The sequence below is a fragment of the Vanellus vanellus genome, assembly GCF_965231255.1.
Source record: "Vanellus vanellus genome assembly, chromosome: 5".
Taxonomy (NCBI): Eukaryota; Metazoa; Chordata; class Aves; order Charadriiformes; family Charadriidae; genus Vanellus; species Vanellus vanellus.
Genome location: NC_138910.1, coordinates 23,206,712 through 23,230,715, shown reverse-complemented (window position 1 = coordinate 23,230,715; position 24,004 = coordinate 23,206,712). Strand labels below are relative to the sequence as shown.

The window sequence follows — 24,004 nt, the reverse complement described above, 5'->3', positions numbered from 1 at the left end:
TGTTATAAAACTGTATTAAAGACAGCAAACATTAAGAGGCAATGGGAAACCACGAGTGAGTGGTTTTGCCATGCAGAAAACACAGACAGGCTCTCCGAAATACATATTTTTGCTTGAAATATCCTTTTATAAAAGCAACAGGCCAGCTTGCTGTCCAGTGTAATATCTGTTTTCTCTTTCACAATATATAAGCCTATCTATTTATCAATGCTCAGAGACGAATTTATCTGGAGGCTAACTACTCCCCACTCACATAGTAAAGTACAAAAAATTGTCCCTCTTTTCCCTTCCCTTCTCGCTCTAAGTTAATTACCACTCTGTTTAATTAAATCTTCCCCCCACATAGCCTAGTATTGTCATCTGACAAAGTTACAAGAAGCGATAAGTAGTATAAAATCTTCCTGTTACCTCGGTGTACGCCAATGCACCTCCTCAGATGACCCTAGGTCTGGCCCAAAACAACATTTTTGAACCACAGCTGCCATCAGACTCTAAATTGCATGGATGTTCAGTCAGCTTGTCCTCAGAGATTTAAGCCACACAATAAGCAGCAGAGACAAACTGTCACATAACCCCTTTATAATCAGATTATACTGAAGGAATCTTTGAAAATGCTGTGTATATGTTTTTAAACAACACATCTTGTTGAAACAGGGACAAATCAAGAGGCTGTAACTTGTCTTCCACAGAGGGGGTGAAATATGAATGCTGTAAGCACAACCAGGCTTTTCTTTACAACAAATATAATCAAAGCACAGTAGGAGGACACCCACCGAGATACAGTCTGCATCCTGCTGAGTAACATTTAGCATTGATCCTCAATGACAGTCCCTGACAGATCGTTTCTGCATTGGTTGCCATGTAGAAAGCAGGAATCACATGATCACACATCCCGAAACAACACTAAATATTACATCAAGCACTAACAGAATGGTACTGTGACTTGACAGGAAACACTGTTCAACTGTAATGTTGAGGGTGAATATGAAGATGTAGTAGGTCTTTTTTTCTTTAACCACATCTTCATATGTTCGTGGAATCCTGTTTCAAAAAAGAGCGTTGAGGCTTTTGCTTTTTTCCCCTTTATGTACACTTCTACCTTTGAACCTAGTCATCTTTCATTCAGTAAAGAGAATGCTTTCATATCCGAGAGCTATTATATCATCAGCAGAATTATTGCATGGAAAGCATCTAACAAAGAGGAAGGCGAAGAGCATTAGCTATGAGTACAGCTTCACAGATAACTGCGAATCACATTTAAAGATCCTAATTTTTTTATGTCTATTTTTGTTCATTTTCCTTATTTACTTTTGGCTATTCTATGAGTTCTGGAAAACTATTCTGTAATGGTTTATTTGAATTGTAACTAAATACAACTGTGCAAGCTGTTTTGCCAGCTAGGAAATAAAATCACGGGAACGTCGCAGGTTTTGCTGACGGTCCCCCACTTACATTTCACATCCTACATTCCCAGGGATGGTAGTTTGCTTGATGTTGTACATATGAAGAAATGAAAGAAGGAGAACACAAATAAGAAACTATGAAAGAAAGATTGTTACAGTGGGTATTATTTCCAGTGGGCAGCATGAAGATTGTGTGAATTTGTTCACAGTTCCACTCAATTAAGTTTTTTATTTTCAGATCTTTGATTAGGTTGTGGGTTCTTTTTGGCTATTTTTTTAAAGCAGTCATTTGAGAACATTACACTTTGCTGACAAGCCAGGTCCTCAAAGGAGAAGGAATGCATGTAAGTGGACTAACATACTACTGTTGTTTCTAATTGTTTCTGCTTCAAACCAGAATTCAACCTCTTACGTCACTGCAGAGAAAAATGCTGTTATAAATAATGTAAATAATTTTGAGGTAGGAGCACCCCTCAGTCTACAAATGAAGCAAATATTTCAACAGTTACTTTACTTCACGGAGATGTAACTAATAAAGCGATGGCTAGACATTATAGCTAACATAACTCATCTGTGAAGCTTTTTCTTCCTGGAGCCAAACATCATAGCCACAATATTAAATTGCAACAAGCTGCAAGTATGGATGTATCTACCAGAGGTGCTGGGAGGAGGGGGAAGGAGGGCACGCTCAAACCTAAGCATCTCTAATTGCAGAATGGCTTTGTAAACTAATCTGTTATCTGATTGTGTATTAAAGTCCTGCTGTTTGTTCTCCTTAACTGATAAAGGAATCAATTTTTTTTCATTGGAAAGGGTTTTTTTTTAACACTATGTAAATAAATAACTCAGGAAACTGGTCTTTGTCAAATACGAGTAAAACGTATATACCTTTGTGCATGTATTTTCTTGTGCTTAACTCATTTTCCTAAGTACATGATTAGGAAGAGGATATTAGGAGCATAACATCACATTAGCTTCAAATCTCCTGCTGGCCTCATCAGTTTTCTACTGACCCTATGTCCTGCAGATACATTGACAGAGTGGGAAGCATACAGACACTAACCTTTAATTATTTCCACAATTATACATCAGAAATACAATCTGCTTATAAAATATTTTTTTAAAAAAATTCTTAAAAAGCAGAAGGAAACACTCTAAATTGGGGAAATAACTGTTGGTATTTTTTTTGGCATAAAAATTAGAATTATCAGCTTTTTTTTCAATTACGCCTCCTTTCTGATAAAATGTATAAATTCTAAGCAAAAAGAAAATCAAAGTTGTTAGGTTATTTGCCTTAAGGTTCTGAATCATGCCCTGGAGGATGTAGTCTCTTCACTGACAAAAGAAGTGGCATAAAGGGTCAGTCACTCAAGGTACCTAACTTTATCAAACCTGAAGAGCAGCATTATTTTTATTACAGAATTTTAGCGATGAGCACTGTCTGTTGAAAAAGTTTCTATCCTCCTAAGCACCTTCCCTTTGCTTTTTTATCAGGCAGGAATAGCTGGAAGGGACAGAGTTTTCTTGGATTTTGGAGGGGGGGGAAGGTGAGAAGCATTTCTCCCTTGGGAGAACGATTTCATGAAGAAGGTGGAAAACATTCATTTATTCTACTTGCGGAGAAGAGATCGTTTGAAAGAAAATAACCTCTTTTTGTACTACACACCGGCCATAGTAATAGAAGTGCATTGTAAATAGCTATATGCTTATATGACCCCACTATCAAGCTGATGATTGGGAAGGAAAAGCTAGGTGGACCACATAGACTTCTAGATTGAAAAGTCATCTTGCTGGCAGGTCCACCCTGAGGGAGAAAGCAGCATAGACCAAGAATTTTTATGTTCACTGGGAAGCTTCCTCTCTGATTTCTCTCTCCTCCACCCCTAACATTCTTTTATGAGTGCCTTTTACCTTGGCCTCTTGGTGCAGTTAAGCACCAAGTTTACTGTTGTTTTTTTTTCTAGGACTCACATTGGGAAAAATTGTTTCTATACTTGTTATTCCTTACATTATTGCTAATTTTAAAATGAATTGCACCCAAACTGAGATTTACATGAAAAATACTTAACATGATGAGAAAGAAAAAAAGAGTGGAGAGTATGCTACTGCCTCACAGAGAAACACTGCCTATTTTCTGTGCATTGCAAAGAGTGCACTTTGTGAATTTTGCTCCTGTACATCAAGTTTCCGCCTGGAGTAATTTGTTGAAGCAAGGTCATAATAGAAACACCGGCACAGACTCAATTACAAAAAAATGCTGCAACTATAATGAAAATATGTGCAACCTCCAGTAAAAACACATACATTATAATCAGCCAAGGGGGGGCTACAGTAGCTTTGTGATTTAAAAAAAAAGAAAAAAAAAGAAAAAAAAGTTTTTAACTCAGTTGCCTAATATTCATATTAGATGAACGGTAGAAGAATTGCATTAAATTACATTGCGTACAGCAGCAGAGGACTCTTTCTGGTTCTGTTTCTGTTATTATCTCTGAGTCCAAAGGAAATTACTGGCTGGATGCAATCAAGTTCCTTGCAGTTAATTGCTTTCAAAACTAAATGTGAGCTGGCAGAGAAGCTAGATATCTGGTTCTAAGAATTACTTCCTTGGATGGACTGCTGCTGTAATCCAGCTGGCTAATAAGAAGGGGGAAGCTGCCTAGCTACCATAGTTTCATCCTAATATCTGACAAGGTAGCCTGAACATACCTGCCCTTCTCAAACTATTAGGTGCTTAGCTTTCTTTTTGCCTTTTTTCACCCAGCGTGACCCAAAACAGTAAACTCTGAACTCTTTACTGTCTACAGTAAACTTGTTTAAAACCTTATCCACGCAAATCCACATTCTTTTAAAATCTGAAACCAGAGGTTGGTAGAAGACCTTTTCTGGTTGATTCCTATGAAGAATCCTATTCCCAGACAGGAACATAAGCTGCCCAGATGCAGGAAAACATCCAAGAGAAGAATGAACCACGTCTGGAGTTGGCCTCTTCAAAGCTGCTGATAACTGGGAAACTGCCACTTTGAGCCATATAACCAAAACCATTCAATACTTGATCAACATTAACTCTCAAACATCAAATCAATTATAGAATTTTCAGGCCAGGAGTTAATTAATCACTCGAGGAAATATAGAAGACCATGGTTTTGCTCAACATCAGCTACTGTAACATTTGATAGACAGGGCTAGCGAAATAAAGGTAGATGGCAACTGGTGATTATTAAATATTTTTGTTACCTTAAAATTATTATAGACTTATCTGCTGTATTTCATATAGCTGCCCCATATTAACTCCCCCTAAAGAAGAGCCAAATGCCACATGGGGACCCACAATATCTAGAATTTTGGAAGATGGCTTATATTACCAAAGGCAAAATTTTTAGAATGCATTCTGTGAAGGCTCTCCTTCCCTGTTTCCAATTCTAAGTTTTTAATAATGTATTTTATTCCTTGATGTTCTGCTCCTCCACCACAATCAAAAGGCATTTAATAGATCTGCTAATACATTTTAATTTCTCCATCTCACATGCTGTTGTGACTTTGCTTTTTTAGATTTTCTCCTGCCTGCTATACTGGATAGAGCAACCTGTTATTTTAACATCGTTCATAAATAGATAATTTCTTAATTGTTGTACATTCAAAAGCAGAAAAAAAAAAACAACCATCCAGAACATTTTCATTTCATTCACTTTTGCTGATGGTCAGTACATTTCAAACTTTCCGTTAAACATCAAAAATCCTTCAGTTTTCCACTACTTCTACTCACGAGCTACTACAGCATTTTATATTTTGGGGTTTTATGCAATAAAATGGAAAGTTTACTTTTTTGAGAAAGTGAACTAAAGGATGCAGGATTTTATCATCAAAATTTATACAAGGAAGGGCCGGGAGAATAGACAGAGAATACTAGGTTCCAAATTTGAGTTTCCCTTTTAAATGTCTCCATGACAAGCTCCGTAGTATTTTTTAACATTTCTTACAGAACTTGAGATACTGCCTAGCTTAAAGGACTTTGGAAGTTTTGCAATATGTTTTTCAGCTTTTTCAACACCGAACCAGCTGCCATTTTATTGAATTATCAATAAATTATTGAACAAACAATAGTGTACAATTTATAATATTTCCTAAATGATAAATATAATATTAAATAAATACATTATTGAATAAATAATGAAGCAACAATTATTAATGAATAAACAATAAATTATTAATTAACAATTAATTATTGAATCAACAATATCCATAATCTGTAATGCATCTTTGCCTAGAGTCTTCCCAGACTCTAGAGCAGAAAGAACGGAAGGAAAAATGGCTAGAGCTTCAGACATCATGCATGTTTCTCTTCATCCACAGATTTACAGAGACCAAAAGTATAGTACTGCTTTATATAAGAAGTACAAGACGAAGTTCTTGCATCAGACAAACTGCTACCTGTTTTTTGTAGGTATCATGTATTAAGTAAAGCTAATAACTATTTCGTAAGTGGAGGAACAGAGAAACACTGAGGGCAAGTGATATAACAGAGGTTATAGAGTAATTCAGAGAGAACGAGGAATAAATCTCACAGCTCTACCTTGTTTTGTATTATAATTCAGAGGGTGCCTAACCAATCTTAGTATTTATTGACATGCAATTGCATGAATCTCTATCTTGAAGAACTTATACCTGAAATACAGCAAGATTACTATCAACTGGACTTGTACACCCTTCTTTACTTCGAGAATACAAAATTAGCCACAAAGTCTTTATCAACATTCAGTTATTATTACTGTACCAAAACCATTTTATAATTCTGCTTATCATTCCTGACTAATGTTTGCATGTTCCGTTGTCCACACCTTACTGTGAGTTAGATTCCTACTTTTTCCAGTTCAGCAATTTAATGTTACATGAGGTACAAGTCTTTGGGAATTAATTACATTTCTTGTTCTCACAATGTTATTATGCACAAGGACACTACATGAATAACCTGAAAGCATTTCACAGTCTTTGCATGAGTACAGGACTGGTAAAGTAAAAAAAAACCAAAAACCAAACAAACTAAAAAAAAACTGAGTGAGAGCCTGTGACAGCATCCTCTCTGATTTTAAGAAATGCTTCCTGCCTAGAGGCAGCTATATATTGATGGGTGTAACAGTGCTCTGGCTTCCAAGACAAACGACAAATCTCTATCCATGTGTTAAAAAGTAATGATTTATTTGACTTTAGAATAGATAGGGGAAAAAATTCAGCCTTGCTGGAATGAATATATGTGAAGCAATGTTCTGATGTACTAACCTCTATTTTTTAAGGATTAAAGAACTTTTATAAAAATAGAACTAGTGGACTATTTAGCACCGAATAAATTTCTTAAAATTAAACTTCACATAACTGCTTCTATGGCAAAGCTGTTAATGAAAAATATATTGCTGTTAATTAGCATTTATGTCCTGGTATTGCTGGAAACCAGACCAAACATACACATAGTTAACTGATAGTTTATAAATGGGATATGGAGAAGAGATAAAGACAATACCCAGAGCTCATCCTTATGCAGCCATGACATTGGACTTTCTCACAAAGTTCTTCCCCATGACAGTATAAGAAACAGGCAATGCAGGAGTGGAGTGCTGATGCTGAAATTTCAACTTCACTCAAGACCATGGCAAAACTCAAGGATTTCAGTCTAAAAGATGCCAACAGATTTAAAAAGAACCTTCCTCCTCATTACAAGTGTGGAAAGAGGGGTACTCTGGCTGGGTTTTCTGAAACTGAAAGCACCTATTTGTATAAGGATAGGAGACACCTGTACCCCAGTGATGCAAATAATTTATGGAAAAATAAAGCTGGTGAAAAAGTTTCAAGGAGCATTTTTGTCAGTAAAAAAAGCAGGATCTTCCAAAAAAATTTAATTTTAAAAGTCATCATTTATTAGCATAAAACTTTTCTTTATATTATTAATTTCTAACCTAAAGGAAATAATGGAGTATAAAGGTCTCTAGTAAGCTATCTCCTGGCAGAGTGACAACAATATGTTTGTTAGCAACAAACTGATGATGACAACAAACGTGTATGTTAGTAGGCTCCTTTGAGCTCAGCAAAGATAATGAAGTGCCCCTTCAGTCCAGAGGAATGAAGAACTGTGCTGAAGTTAAGCCTAGCTATACTGCACGCAAAGAAGTTCATAAATGAAGAATGAAAGAAGGTGAATTAAGGAGATGTTTCAGTCTGTGGCTCCAGAGGTCGACCCAGATGATCCTGCCAAAAGGGGACAGCTTGCTTCTTTCTACCCCTCTCCCCCTTTTTCCTGGTCATGTGAAGTATTCCCTTCTTTACTTCAGCTACATCAGTTGAGGTATCCCCTCTGCAACCACCAACACAGTGGAAAATTATCTGTGTGTTTCTGCTGGCTTAGTTTCTTTCGCTTGCTTTAGAACCTCTATCTCTATTTTGACAATCACCGGAGCTGTAATAAAAACAGCACCATGAGCTTGTTCCTGGGAGCTCTGGGAAAACGAGAGAAAGAAGCCAGTCCTTTTCAGTAGCAGTGAACTGCTAGGTCAGCTCTCCACATCTCTCCATCATACCCTCTAAATCAGTAGTACTGACTTGCTAGTTTGCAAGCTTGCTCTCAGGCACTATAACCTTAAGCGATGCCCCAAAATAGGCAAAACTGGCACGGCTCAATTGGAAAGAGAATCCTATTAAAAAAACCACAGGTGCTGAGTCAGTAAAGAATCAAAAGATGCAAGTGCAAAGCACTGATGCTGGCAGACTTTCAAATGAGACAAAACCCAGATACCTCCTGATCAGTTGTCATCACCAGTGACTCCCTGAGTTCCCTCACAGTAGAAGTGCTGTTAACACCAGCATCCTGATGATTTTCCAGTTTCTGGAAATTTTCAGCCTGTGCTCTGAGTGTTCTATGGCAGTATAAATGGGAGAACATTTTCTTTTACTTATCTTTTAAATGATGGACCTGTAGTGTTGCTGTGATCCTAAATAGGGGCATCTACTTTTCTTTATCTCTGAACACCAGGGAATTAATGCCCATTTCATTGTACCTGTCATGTGCACACCAACAAACAGAAAAAGCATGCACATATATCCAATGGTATAACAGAAAGTTTTAGTCAACATGGGTTTTAATTGGTCTATGTGCTTTGAAGTGGTGACTATACATTCAGATGACTGCTACAGACCCCCACAAATGAACGCCAGTGAATTTTTTTACAGTACCATCTGGTCATGTGTTCTTCTGCATGTCAGATTCTGTACTGAAAATTATTTTATAAACGCATTACAGAGTTTTTAAAAGCTTTTAATTGGTACCAATTTTCCTAGGGGGTACTTTCTCCCTATTACAGAGCCGAGCTCTTTACTATTATGAGACTATGTCTATGCCTCTGGGGAAAATTATAATTAGATGCTCCTGGTGCTCGGTTCTCTTGTAATAATCTGATGTTTGTAGTCCAATATTAACTGTCTGGCCCACAGACTTGGGTATTTTGCAGGGTTATGCTTTTGCAATCTCATTAAGGTTTGTACCAATTTGATCAAGTTTCAAATCTTTGGAAAATCAGCACTTCATCATTCTGAACAACATGTTGTAGATTTCAACGGTAAATGATCACTAAATTTTTGTCCTCACCGACCATGCTCTCAGCCCTGATCAAAGTGGGCTGGTGCTTCAAAGAACAAGTAAGGATACCATAGTATAAGGCTACAACAATCAGACATTCTTTAATAGCAGCTAGGCCCATTGGCTTCAAAGTGAAGCCAATAGCAAGGTCCAACAGCTTGAAAGTGAAAGACAACTATTTCTCCAGCAGTCAAATCATGTCTCCCCTCTTATCGTTCACTGGCAGAGGAAGAAGCGATCTAATTCGGAGGCATGGCTAAAAGCAGACCAAGATTCCAGGGAAGAACAAGATGGGTACAAGGGAAGAACAAGATGGCTGCCCAGGGAGGTTGTGGAGTCTCCTTCTCTGGAGACATTCAAAACTCGCCTGGACGCCTTCCTGTGCAACCTCATCTAGGTGTTCCTGCTCCGACAGGGGGATTGGACTAGATGATCTTTTGAGGTCCCTTCCAATCCCTAGCATACTGTGATACTGTGATACTGTGAAAAATCTGCTGGGAGTAGACCTTTAAGAGTAGAAGAGAAACTATAACAGACCTGGGAAAGGTGAATTCAGTGATAAGAAACAATAAAGAGGGCTGTGAGCTACATTATCAGATGAGGAGGAACACCAAGAACAGAGAAATGGCTGGAAAAATAGAAGAACCTGGACTAGGACTTGCTGAAGGAGGTGGAGATTAGAAACAGAAGTTATTGGAGTGGTAGAGAACGAAGATACAAGAAGCTGACGAACAGGAGAACAAAGCCTTAGAGAGAACAGAATGAACAGTGAATGGAGACTGATGGGAAAGATGGGTCAGATAACGATCTGGGAACTAGTTGGCCAAGTAAATTTGGGGGCATCAGGGACAATAACAGGACTTAGACTGGTAGGGAGCATAAGATTAGGACTAAACCCATTACAAGAGAGTCCCCTTCACCACTGCAATCTGCAGGTGCTACTGCACACACGTTGCAAATAATCACCCTTGGCAAACAAAATATTTAAGATGGGTTAGGTGGTGACAGGATGGAAAAAGAGTTAAACTCCCTTAGGTGAGCACTGACTCATACTGGGGATGCTGTGAAGCAAAATCCTTCCTAAACTCTAGTAATGCAAAAGCAAAAGGTGCAGAAGCTTGTCTGTCACAGTGCTCCCAGTTAATATATGGAAAAGCTTGAGGAAAGAAATGCTATCTTGGTCTTGATTCCTTCTCACTCCACATTATGGAGACAGATCCCAGAATTGGTATTGGAATACCATGAGGAATCCATTTCAGAGCTCCTCTTAGTACAAGGATCATTTCACTCTGTCTGTATCTTCTATTTGGTCAACAGCTGGGAAAACTCTGATATCGTTTAGGCCAGCCAACCCACAGCTATAGGTAATCTGATCTGTAAGGTGTTACACGGGGGAGGTCTGCTTAGTAACACTGGCATAGCTCCCTCACCCACAGTAAGCAGTTCCTGGTATCTTTTTGCAGAAAAGAAAAAAAATTAAAAAAAAAGAAAACCTCCTCAGAAGTCAACTTCACCTTGAAACTGTACTTACAACTATTCCTTTATTTTAACTTGCACATTTTTGTTTAGGCTTTTAGCATTTAAGCTACAGAGTCTTATGGCATGTAAGTATATACATGTTTATGACTTATGAATCATGACATTTAATTTTCTTCATCAACATTAGTAGGTGTTTGTTTATAATAATGGGCCAGGGCTTATCTCACTCTTGACAAATTTCATATTACAGAATGATTGCTGAGCTTGGTAAGGTGTGTTCATTTGCATTTAATTCTCTTTTGAAACAGTGAAATTCTGCCACCCTCTGGACGACAACTAAACTAAGGCATATTTACAATTGGCCTTAAAAGTAAAAAAAACCCACTGCTGCTGATAAACATTCATTGCTTTTTAAGCACATTTCAAAATTAATTACTAGGCTGAATGAAAAATAGTAGTTACTATTAAACTACAGACAAAACAATTACTTTAAGTACTGAATAACCTTCTTACTAATAGTATCTAACAGCAAACGTTACTGCTCTGTTCTTAACCTTTTCTAGTAGTCACTTCATTATTCACAATTGTATTTTTAAAGATCTGAAACCAAAATACGATATAATTTTTCATCATGACAAAATGTATTTCCACAAACCAGAACGTTTTAGAATTATTAGCATCTCTGTGACTGAGCCAAAAGCAAATACATACAGAACAGAGTTCAGTGGGAGAAAGAAGGCTAAGGAGAAGGTTGCATAATGGCTGATCAAATCAGCTTTAAAGAGTATCAGTGGGAAAATATGTCTCTTGCATTCACATGGCATGCAGCACTTATTGCTAATAACATTGCTAGTCAATGTCTGTGCGTTTGAAGTTTCAAACTGTGCTTCCAGGACTAGTATGGGCAAGGAAGGCTGCAGCATATATGTTGTACGGTACCTTGTTTTGGCTACGGAGCCGAGCTGCTGTTGTTCTTGGATGAGTTCAGCCAGCTGTTTTTGCAGAGGCATATCTTTACCATGTACTTGTTTAATAAACGGATGCTCCAAAAGGTGGGTGACTGAAGGACGCTTTTCAAAATCCTTGATAAGACACCTGTGACAGAGGAATAGTGGTCTCAGGCAACGACGTTCTTTCATTACAGCATGATTTGAGTTCGCTTACTGTGTAGCTGTCATTGTACAGTAGCTTCTTCTTCCACAAATTTGAGTTCCACAGTATCCAACAAGACACTTGCTCTACATTGGAATAAATCTAGCAAAAAATACTTAACTAAGTGAATTCACCCTACAAGTACTTTAGTATAAAGGGTATGAATTTGAGTTTATTTAATCTCTCTTTTTAACTGTAAGTAGCTTACTATGAAAAAATGGCACTGTATCTTGTAAGTGCTGTACAGTTAATATACATTAAGCATAACCTAAGATGAATAGACAATACTTAATTCACTTTAATTTTCTACCTATTCTCCAATGAGAATTTTGACTAAGAACTGCAGGATATAGCCTAATAAAAACCACAAGTGAAACTTGTGACACACTAGTCAGGACAATTTGATATAGAGCTCTGTTTTGTTTTTAAAATGAATGTTTCAGGTAGATCTTCTATATTGGAGTGATAAGTGTTAGCATAAGAATAATAGAAAATTCTGCCAACCTGCATAATTTAAGACTGGAAACAAAATGAATGAATCAGAAATGTTAGCCAGGGTACCAACGTTTTGTCTGTGATAGGAACAGGTGATCTAGTAATGAGTACAGAGATACATCCTATTAAATTAGCATAAAATAAAGTATAAGGCTAATTTATATAATTGAGATTTAAAATTCAGGAAGCCATGTTCAAAGTTGAATTCTTTTCTGTACAATAAAGCTGAAATAATACAGTCCAAACAGAAGAATGATCTAATGGGATTAGACTGCTTTAATGTACACTCTAATTCTTTATATTAAAGTATTCTGTTTATCTTGCTCAAACAATAATATTGACATTATCTGAGAATGTGAAAAAGAAATGTTGGAATTCAGTACATACCTCCCTTTTAGCACATATCATTTCAGTGAATTATAGCCCAAGATGAGTTTATTTGATGAGATGCATTCATATTACATACTTCACAACTGCATCTCAGATTTGCTGATATTAAGTGATACACCTAAAGTATTCCCTTAACAGGGCCAAACATCACAAGTAAAGATTATCTTTTCAGCCAAAAGTTCAATGAAACTTTAACACCTTTTAGAATAATTTCTATTCTAGCAGTATCAATAACAATTTGCAAAACTTAAACTGCATTAAAAAAAAATCCTACACATTAATTGTTTTCAAATACTACCAAACAGATTAGCAAATGATTAAAATTTAGCCTCACCTCAAGTACTTTACTGAAGCTTAAAGTCTGGTCTTAAAATTATCCTGAAATATCTTTCAGCGTAACTTTAATACTTTAGGTTCCTGAAAACCATTTTCCCAACCTCTTCTTGGTACATCTACTCCAGAAAAGACAGTCTGTAAAATGTGCTACCAGTTTTATAACTATTTTGGTGAATGTTGCTCTAGGCTAGAACCATAGCCTCCTGACAAAAAGGCTAAAGTAACAGAACCTGCTTTATCTCCATCCCTCTGAGTGCAAGGCTATAAATACCAGTCCTTTCCTCCCATGAAGAGATCCATCATTAGCCTTCAACAGGTTCCGACCCCCCCCCCCCACACACACACACTTTTCCTTTTGTGATCCATGGTTTTTAAAAGTCAATACACCCACACAGACAATATGGTCCATGCCAGTCCTGGTTAAATTTATGTGTTTCCTAAGAAAAAAGAAAAAAGCATTTGAAAAGAAAGATAACATTAATCAGGAAGGCAGCGGAACAAAACACAAAACAACAAAAAACTATGCAGCATACAAAATCACAGATTGATGGCAAGTATTTGGAGATTTCAGTATGAAAAGCTTGCGCACTCATGATTTTTACCATACTAACAATCATTACAAATTTATAGTATTTATGCTATATTTTTAATATATAAATTTTCTTGTTAGCTTTGACTACATCAGGAATTTTTCAGTAATGTAACAATACGAGTGCACCTATGTCACAGAATCATAGAATAGTTCAGGTTGGAAGGGACCTTTAAAGGTCATCTAGTCCAACCTCCCCTGCAGCGAGCAGGGACATCTTCAACTAGATCAGGTTGCTCAGAGCCCCTTCCAATCTGACCTTGAATGTTTCCCGGAATGGGGCATCTACCACCTCTCTGGGCAACCTGTTCCAGTGTTTCATCACCCTCATTGTAAAAATTTCTTCCTTATATCTCGTCTGAATCTACCCTTTTAGTTTAACACCATTATCCCTTGTCCTATCGCAACAGGCCCTAATGTGGAGGCAGTTACTTTTCAGATAACAACAACATTGGATTTTAAATGGATTCTCTTCAAGAAGTCACAGTTCCTGACACAATATCTTGTGTGTACTAAAAGTGTGAAGAACATATAAATCTTTTACCTGTTGGTATGCAGTTATTAATACAAATTCTACCTGAGCTCTGGAACAATTTACCTCCAAAGACACTATGGACAAGATCCAGAAGTTGCAAGAGAGATTTTTCTATATAGATGGCCCCTAGGTGAAACATTCAAATGTCCAGGATACTGCATTCATTAAGGAAGCCCAAGAAGAAGAGACGTAAGGAAAACTTTTTATGGAAAAAAGTTCTTAGCTTCTCTATTATGTTTGTAAAATGCTAGCTGATCGCGTCTGGCAGGTGTTTTAATACGCATAGGTAAGTTCTGTCAGGGAAGCAGTCTTGAAGACTACCTTAAGATTACCTTTGTTTCTGTTGCATACTCCTGCCAATCCCCCACTGACTATTCACTCTGCCTGCATGCTCCTCTTCTGCCTTGCAACTACCAAAGTTTATATGTTGTTTCATCTATATGCAGCATTCGTTCTCTGGTAGTAGGATATTTTTGCAATCTGTGGTCACTTAGGATTTCACTAGAAACACAAGTAAAACTTCTTGAATTCATAAGATGACCAAGCGAATGACACAAGACATACACGCGATCCTGTGATCAAAGACTCTGTTCCAAGCTCAGACAGAGCACACCTACTATTGTGCCAAGTCTGTGCCTATACCGGAAGAACAGAGCCTTTTCAGATGGTTAGTGAGATGCCACAACAAAGCAGGGAACTAGTAACTAACAGCTGTGCAAGAGTGAGGGACAGCTGCTTAAATTCACATCTGTAACTTCTTGTCTCAGTACTTCTACTCCAGTTCAGGGAAGAGACTGACAGGAGAATGTACGTTTCCACCGAAGTTGGTTTAATCCATCAAGTTAAATGGCAAGTTCCTAGCACATTAGGAACACAGCAGCAGAAAGACCAGGCAGGCCATAGGAAATTGAAGCCTGTATGGCATATACACTCTCCTTTTGCACTGAAACAGAGCAGAAGCGTTGACACAGTCAATTCTAAAAATTACTCATTATGTTTCAAGTGCCAGTAACTGGCTTGCAGCTTAGTCCCAGTAGATACTGTGGGCTCAGTGCTTACTCAGGTATTCAGTGCCAATTTGGTGTATCACCAGGCCTGCTGAGGTGGAGTGCGGGGCGGAGAGCTGGCATGCGACACTGAAAAGATAGTCCTTAAATTTCTCCTCTTGGTGTGTATTCTTTTGTCCTAATTCCTCTCTGCGTAGACAAGACCTATTAATATTCTGAGGTATATTTACATGCTCTGCTTCTACACACTCTCATTTCAACTGTATTGCTTTTCGTGCCACACTGAATGTGTGCTGCTGTTGTTCTTAGTCAACGTTACCTGTAAAATAACAATTCTTGGGCCACCACTTATGTGCTAGTGAAAAATGATGCATCTGACTGCCAGTGTTACTGCAGGTGTTCAGTAAGGAATCATCTTCTGCACTGGAAGCAGTATTGACACTATACTGCTCTTCAGAAAAAATAATTTAGTATAAAATATCAGCTGCATGAAGGTGAGCCTTATCACAGTGTTTTCTACGGATCCGCATCCTGAAATAGAACTATAATGTGTGAAAAAGTTAATCATATGGGTTCCTGAGTCCAAAGTTGCCAGTACATTCAGTCAGGAGATGCATTCCATGTAAAGGCCAGAAAAAAAGAAATCAATATTAACATTTGAAAGAGGAAGAGTACAGTAAGAAAACAGCTTTTATAATGTCACTTATCAGAAAATATTCTCATTTAATGCAGCCAATAGAAATCAGTGTATGTGTTGTGCAAGTAAAAAACAAAATTAAGAAGTCATAGCACCGAAGGATTTTCTTCTGAGGAAAGCAGAAAACTAAAATATCTTCAGGTGCTCATCTAAGCATTTGTTTAAGACCAATTTGGACAGCTAGTTTAGGCTCTGTCAAACATCAACCATGCTGCAATTACATATAAAACCAACAAATGTGCTGCACCTGCAAATTAATACAATTTGTTTGGCTGTAGAAATTATTTAAAAAAAAAAGTGGTGAGACTGCCTTGCATTGAGCAAATTGAGTAGCAAATCTGCTACAAGATGGGTTTCGTAGCAGGTATGCTGAAAATATGATTGCATTAGGTGTGCTATTTTTTGGATCTAAATAATGTGAGAACTAAGCAGAGACTGAAAAGGAAACAAACATTGTACACGTTTGCCTTGATGAAAGTCAATCCATAACCTAATTTGAAATTCTAGTATCTTCCACCATGCTTTCTTAGCTGAAAATTAATTCTCAGAATTCATTAGTGTCACAACATTAAACATAGGTTGCAGCCATTTGCTGCAGTCTCACAGCCAGGCTCCTAAGCACCATTTCCATTCTGCCACAATTACAGGCAAAGATGAAGCATTTATTAGCAGGGGATAAGAGCAGACTCCCATACACACAGGCCCATCTGAGACAGCCGCTAAAAATTCACTGGCTGCTTGCACTTGGACGATAACATTGTTGGAACTGCTACCTCTCAACAATGTAAACTGCCATTTTGCAAGCAGCGAATCAGATGACTGAAAAGGGGAGCTATTTATCAGCATTCACGAGCTAATATTTACTAATGAATAAATGGAAAGAAATAGATTTCATAAGAACTGCAATGGAGGTCTAAGTCTCCTGTGTGTTCAGAAATAGAAAACAATTACTAACGTCATTCAATATTGCAGCTAAACCTAAGTAGAGCAGCAGCAGTTATTTCTTTCAGAAATTCTCTTTCATCAGATCTATTATGATCCACTTGGCCTCAAGTACTTTCTTTAAAAATAAAGAAACTAAGCAGGTCCAACCCTTATAGCTTAGTTATATTATGATGTATTTTGTACAGTATTTGTTTTCTTCAATTATTGCATTTTGTGAATGCTACATTTTTTTGATGATTTCTCATCTGCTGGCAGTGAATTGCTGGAAGTCATTTTGTCCCGTAAACCAAATATTCAACCAGACATCTAGTCACTGTTTATCATCTACATGCACAGAAGATGCATAGGTCATTATTTGGAAGAAATGATGACTGTGTATCAGACTCTGTATTAGAGCTGGGGAATCCACACCACAGCCTCTGGGTGAGAGAAATATAAAGATTCCAATCAGGTCAACAATGGTTAGATAAAGTCCTCATTGCCACTCTTCTGGACCCTATGTCTCTGCCGCTCCCTGGCCCACCAGGGTGCTCTCCCCATCATCTGCTCCTCACACAGCTCTACACCACTCTCTCCTGCCCTCCAAACACTTCACTACTTGCACAAGTACCTGCTGCCTAGCAGTGAGGAATCTTCCCAGGACTCTCCTATTGGGATAGAAGAGCTTTCCAGGGCCTTGAACAGGACTTGAGGTCATTCTGAGGTGCTCACATCCTCTCCTCCCGATCCCAGAAAAAACAGTTACCAGGTTGCCCCCAAAGGTAGGGACTGCTCAGCTGGGGATCTAGAATGGAGATTTCCAAGAGGACAAGGAAAAAGAGCAAGGTCATATTCTCTTGATCCTCTCCCTAAGCAGGGAGAAGGAGGTCTCTAAGTTCTGACACTTTTATTTTTTCTTCCCCATACTTACCCAGCTACTTCCATCAGAAGGTTGATTCCCGGTGGAAGATTAATGAAATCAAGAGCATGACCCCAACTGGGTTGAACCCCCTGCTTCGAGAAATGGAAGGACAGACACTGACAAGCAACATCTTCTAGGCCAGGTACATTAGGTCAGAAACTTTCCAGTCAAGGAAGGAAAAATAACAATCTCTAAGATTGTTTTTAACTGGTTAAAATGCTCCGTTCCTATCCGTGACTCTGACTGTTCTTTCTACCTCTGTGCCACGCATAGCTGTGTCAGACACTGGTCAGTCACAGGCAGCAGAGAGGTGGAGAAGAAAAGACAGTTAATTACATTTGTAATAAGGATGCAGGGATGTGCATGCCTCCCTGAAGCCTCCCTGCTTCCTATTTCCAGGCCTGCCCATCCCCCACTGCTGCAGGTCACTCATTTGCAAAAATAAACTAAAAAACTGTGACAGCTTTGCCAACAGCATTTCTGCTTTCAGTCCTAATTCAACAGGACATACCGGATACAAATAACCTTATCTTCAGAACTATATATAGTTGTCCCTTTGGAAAAAGGAAACACTGAGCACTAAGGGCATGTATATAGGTTAAATAGGCCTCCTGTCTTGAACTAGCATCCCATGATAAATAACAAGGACTTTACTGTTCCTTCTGCTACAATCAGATATCAAGATGAAAGAGTGAATTTATGACGAAGTAGTCAATCATCCCATGCGTAATATAAATTTTGCTGGTCAGAACACATTTATATCTTTATTGATCTGCCTTTTGGTAGCAAATGCCATAAATTACTAATCTTCCCTAACAATGAGAGAAATCCTCTAATACTGAAATGTCACCAGCACCTGTTTCCTTAATAAATCTTGCAGCTTAATTTTTAGCATCGAGCACCATATAGTGTAATTTAGAGCACACATCTGAAACTTAACAAAGGTTCACTCACACTGACATCGTAAATTTAGATGTAGTAAATAGCTTCACCTCTTCTAAAACTTCAAAAATTACAACAGGTTTCCAAGCCTCCTTTGGGCTGAATAGACACAACAATTTATTCTGGCTCATATACATGGTTTAGAGAACAAAAAATGGAAACTCTGTGGAGTGGCACATCTTGCAGCTCTCAGAATGGGTCAGACTTTGCTCATGTTGAAACCCTTAGAATGTAACAGAGACAACAGAAATTCAGTCAGAACAATTCTAGGGAGTATCTCAAAAACAACTAATTCATTTATTTATTGTATGATGAAATTGGGGTGTTTCTAGCCTTGTACCAGGAATGGGTATGCTCTGTTTCTTTGGCCTGTCCTTGAAGACCCAGGAACACAAAGAGCCTTCAGACCCTTTTACAACTGAAGCTTTTTATTAGAAACAGTATGTTTTGCATTTGTACCAAACATTCTCCCTTAGGTGTCCATCCCCCTTTGACACTACAGCTTGCAGCTGATTTGAGGCAGCTGGAGCATAGAGATCGTAGGAGATAAAGAAAGCATAATCTGATACTGACAGTTTGTTTCTTTTCCATCTTTTGTGATAGCTGGAAAGGCAGCTAAGGACAGAGATATTTTTCTCTCCTTTGGTGTATAGTGCATTCTTTCCTATCTTCCAGTAAATAAGGACAGCCACTAAAAAGGCAATTGTAGATTCTCTGTGCCATAATCACTTATACACCATTAAGCTGACTGCTTGATGCCTTCTGCTGTGAAACCCCAAATCCAGCCATGCTATGACGTCTTCATTTGAAGTAATTCACAAACATCTGGGCAGATGAGATCGGGTTAGTTCTACTAGTTGGGAGTCCACAGGCAACAACAACATTCTTCCCATTACTGTGTGCCAGACCTGACCTGTACCTCACGGCCCACAAGAGGACAGCAGACGCATCTGTACTTCCTGGAGGTTCTCTTAATCTAAAAGTATGCTGGACTGCTTCATTCCCAGCTCGGCTATTGATTATTGAGTGACCTTGAGCAAGATGCCCTTTGTCTCAGTTTCTTCTGTTGTAAAAGAAGGAATTGAACTCTTGTCTCTATTCTACAAGTACAGACGATTTAAAAATCTACTGTCAGGAATAAGGCTTTACTATTCTACTGTGGCTTCATCAGCCCAATGCAAAGGTACTATTACCAGGCAGAAATGCTGGATTATTATTTGTTTCATATTTTTTGCAACTCCAATTTTTACCACTTTCCTATTTCTGTACTTCTGCCTTTCATACCATCAAAAATGCATTCCAAACAAACCTGGATCATCTGGAACACATCCTTTCTTTGAGAACGAGAATAATTTAACTGGAAGCATTAAGTCCACCCCTGAAAACAAACTACTACAAGATCAGCACAGACATATTTCACTTGTCTTCGCTCCTGCCATCTTCCTTCCTTCCTACCCACCCTGCATCTTAGTGTTTGTCTATCATTTCTGTCTTACTGTCCTCAGTCTTCTGCCATGCTCAGTCTTTATTTTTACTAAATATTACGGAAGTGAAAACCACGTAGTTACAGGTGGTAACATCCTGCCTTTAAATTTCCTTTCAAGTGAAGCAGAAAGATGGCAAACACTAGCTATTACAAAAGGCTTTCCTTCCAATAAATGGTAATAACGTTAGAGCTTCAGAAACACCTAAGCTTCGAATCAAACTTTTAAAACATCCCGGTGAAAGAGCAATAGGCAGAGACTACTTGAGAAAATGAAATACTGGCACTTAATGAAAATAGGAGTTTGAAGAAGGGAGTAAAGAAACTTTGTCTCATCAGACAATTACTTTACGTGCTCTCTCTGATACTATAATCCTCTATGCAGCATACTATTCCCAGAATTGTGAATGCGTCCCAAATAGACTTGTCACTCCACCATGGATACAAATCGTTCTCACTACACTATACTTACTACTGTTAGTGTTTACAATTGAGAATAGCAAGCCAATAAACCCACACACCATGGGAACCAAGGGAAGAATGAGTGCTTATCACTAATGCTAAGGAACTCAACAGTATATTTTACTGAGTGAAAGATCTTGATACTATGACATTGGTAAAATCTAGCACGATCCTTTAGAGGGTCAGGACTTCAAACCTACAAAGGAGTTTCTCACCTCTACCCAAAATTGCAATTTTTTACTACAACTGCTCATTAGAAAGCTGAAGATAATTGTATCCAATATATTTGCCCATTCAGCTATATAAAAATGTCTCATGAAATACTCAAAAGTGGTGGAGATCTTTTGTCAGGTACTACAATTCAGTATTTCAAGCTCATCTGTGGACAGATTCTCAGAGTCTATATCAATGAATAAAAGGCGAAAACTTACAGATTTAGTGGTAACCTTACACATCACAACTCGTATCTTTCTAACATTTGCAAACCTCTTTGACTTCTTAGACACTGTGAAATTAATGAGTTATGTCAAACGCATATCATGTTCTCAGTGACAGAAACAGTAAAATGTTCTTTATGTAATATGAACAGAATGTCACTAAACAATTGCTTAGATTGTGAAAAAAATTTCATTCAGAGAAGTTAAATCTAAATGGAGCGCTTAAAACCTATATAATCTAGATGATATATTAATTGAATAACTGAATGTAGACTCATCAATATGAAACTAAGCTTGTGAGGCTGTGTTTAAATTGAGTAAAAAAATTAAGTTTATCAAGACTAAAAATTATATTTGTATTGTATTTGCAATGTCATTGCTGCAATAAAAGTTACATTCTGATGATAAATGTGACCATAAACTCTGTAACTTCACATTTTGACTTTAGTACTTCCTGAATTTCTTAATTCTTTAATTCCCTCCAGCTCAAGAATGACTAATTAATTCAAAGAACCATAATAGCTAATCATTGGTTAAATAAATTTAAAAGGAGAATGTCTGTCCCTGGAGATACCATTGCTCATTTTAATTAAAATTACCATTTTGTGATGTAATGTAAATAAAGGTTATTGTATCCTTCTGCTCCAAGAACATATTAACTCTTCTATTTACCCCTAGAGATCAGTCAAGGTTTAAACTGCCAAGAAAATTATTTGCAGCATGAGAGATAACTGTAGTGAATGGACTTTTTTTATTCATTTTAACATATAGCCTGTATTATTTTATGAATTAACTCTGCAGCACTATATGTCTAAAATGGTGGTGGAAACAAATTGTTATCTTAAGAGAGCAATGTCATCTATGCTGTAGCTATCAAAAAAAAGCTTCATAAACATTCATGGGCAATGAATATGGTGAACTCTTCAAAACTGATATTTCATTTCAACATAGAAATAAACATAGGTAAAAGTATATTGTTTTTAGGAGCCAATCCTCCAACAACTGATGTGTTTACATAGCCTTATAGCAATCATAAGCCTTATTAATATGCAGCTAAAAATAAACAGACAATTAATTCTTTTTCACACTGTGAGCAGAGCAGCAAAGTTCTTTGTGGACAATTACAGTAGTATAGATAAAGAAGCATATAAAGAATTTTATCAGATTTTAAAAGTACATATGTGCTGCATGTATCTCAGTAGATATCAAATACAAAATTAGGCTGCTGCCAGGCTTGGCTGAAATTGTCTTGTCTGTATTTCTTTAAAACAAAATACCTAACTCAGATTAGCTAATTTATTGTAAAAATCCTTATGAGGACAACACGCTAGTCTTCATCTCAAGTCAAGGTCAGCAGTGCTGGGAATAGAAACATAAATTCACCAAGCTAACAATTATCTTGACCCTCTCTCCATTCAGATTTTGTAAATAATGCATCTGACTTTAAAATGCTTCTGCGAAATCGTACCTCTTGGGGCAGTAGGACCATAGTTAAAAATACAGACTTAATATAAAAAAATATATGATTACCATTTTAAGAGTTTAAAGAGTTACCTACAAAAGTACATTAAAACTCCAGCTCAGGCATGTTGTAAATCACTATAATATGCGAGAGAATTCTTATAACAAAAAAGCCTTTTGAGACAGTGGCATTTCAAAGAATGAGAATGGGAGGTGTAAAAAAGCTACAATGACCAGGTTTGGCAATCTTGGCATAAAAGAAATTACTGTGTAAACAGAACTGAAGTCAAAAGTATGCTTAGCCAAAGCTGCATGCTTCGTTTTTGTCAGTATGCTGGTCTGGCCCACAATTTGAACCAGATAAGCTTGTTATGCAAATGATGTTAGCCATCAGGAAGGAGGTAGATAATGAAATTATTTGAAAGCTAACCACTCATCACAAGGGTGACAGAAACATCAGGCAAGGTCCTAACATATGGATAGAAGGCAGTATGGAATTTATACAATCACTGCTTTTAATTTATCATAACTAAGCTGTCACAAGGTGAGCATCAACAAATGCATAACTAACGCATATAAATGAGCCAATTATCAGTAATGGCTAAAAGGTCTGCCGTTATGTGATCCAATGTTTCATTATTTATTTTTTTTCTAGAAAACACACTAATGTAAATCCAAGCCTCCATAAAAATATCTTGTAACCTCTGCATCGTAACAACTTACTAACACATGCCCAAGAATGAAGCAAAGTCACAGAGAATTCTGTTTCAGCGTTCTCTTAAAGGTAGCTATAAACCCAGCATATTTTTGACAAGTTTTGAATTTCTCCATGTTAAGAGACTGCATATAAGCACACTTCCTTTCTTCATTGTGTGTATTACTGTAAAAATTAAAAGCAAGATTTGAGAACCTGCAGATGTTGCTGGTGAGAGGAAGTAATTAAGCAAAAGTAATTAAAAATTGATGTGATTAAAAATATACAATTTAAAGATATCAAAAACCCCAAAGGACGAGATTAAAAACAAGTATAGCCATTAAGTACTTATGACTGACTTCTTTTATGAACAGTGCATGCTGAACTAAAGGACTGAACAAATGTTAAGAAATGTTATATTTAGGTTTTTGTATTGTTCTCAAGCTCAGCAGGGCCTTCTAAAAAGGAAGTACCAAGAAAGAAAAAGCTGTATAACAATGCTGAAGGTTAATGCACGATGTTTCTGAGAAAGCAATGTAATCTTATTTACCAGGTGCACTGACTCTCTGAAGTGCAAGTGGAATATAACCCACCAGTGCTAGAGTCCCCCAGAATATAGGCCACTGTCCATAAATACTGTAAAAACAATGTTTCTCTATAATAGAATGGAATTCGTCTACCACCCAATGAGTTTTGCAATAAACACCGATTTGGGCATAGATCACAATGCACACTGCTGTGTAAACAAGGACATGCATTATGGAGAAACAGAACTTGGATCAATCTGCTCTAGACGAAGGTACTTCTACTGCCTACATTGGAAAAGATTATGAGTTACATTGCAGTCATGATAGTAATGGCCTTCCTCTGTAGGCCAACCATACCACACCTCCCGCCTGATTAAAGATCAGCATAGTAAATAAGAATATTTTTCCTGGATTATTAATAAATTTCGCATTACTCTTCCTATTTTTAACT

At 37.4% G+C, this 24,004-nt stretch overlaps 1 protein-coding gene across 1 annotated transcript in view; it reads right to left on the bottom strand.

Moving 5' to 3' along the window:
• The window catches only part of MYO3B (myosin IIIB), a gene marked incomplete at both ends in the record, with an annotated part of 214,491 nt that overhangs the window by 108,688 nt on the left and 81,799 nt on the right, over positions 1 to 24,004 (bottom strand). The window contains one exon of the mRNA XM_082483458.1: positions 11,440 to 11,595. Within this exon, the coding sequence (XP_082339584.1) occupies positions 11,440 to 11,595 (156 nt within the window). The remainder of the gene's footprint in view (positions 1 to 11,439; positions 11,596 to 24,004) is intronic.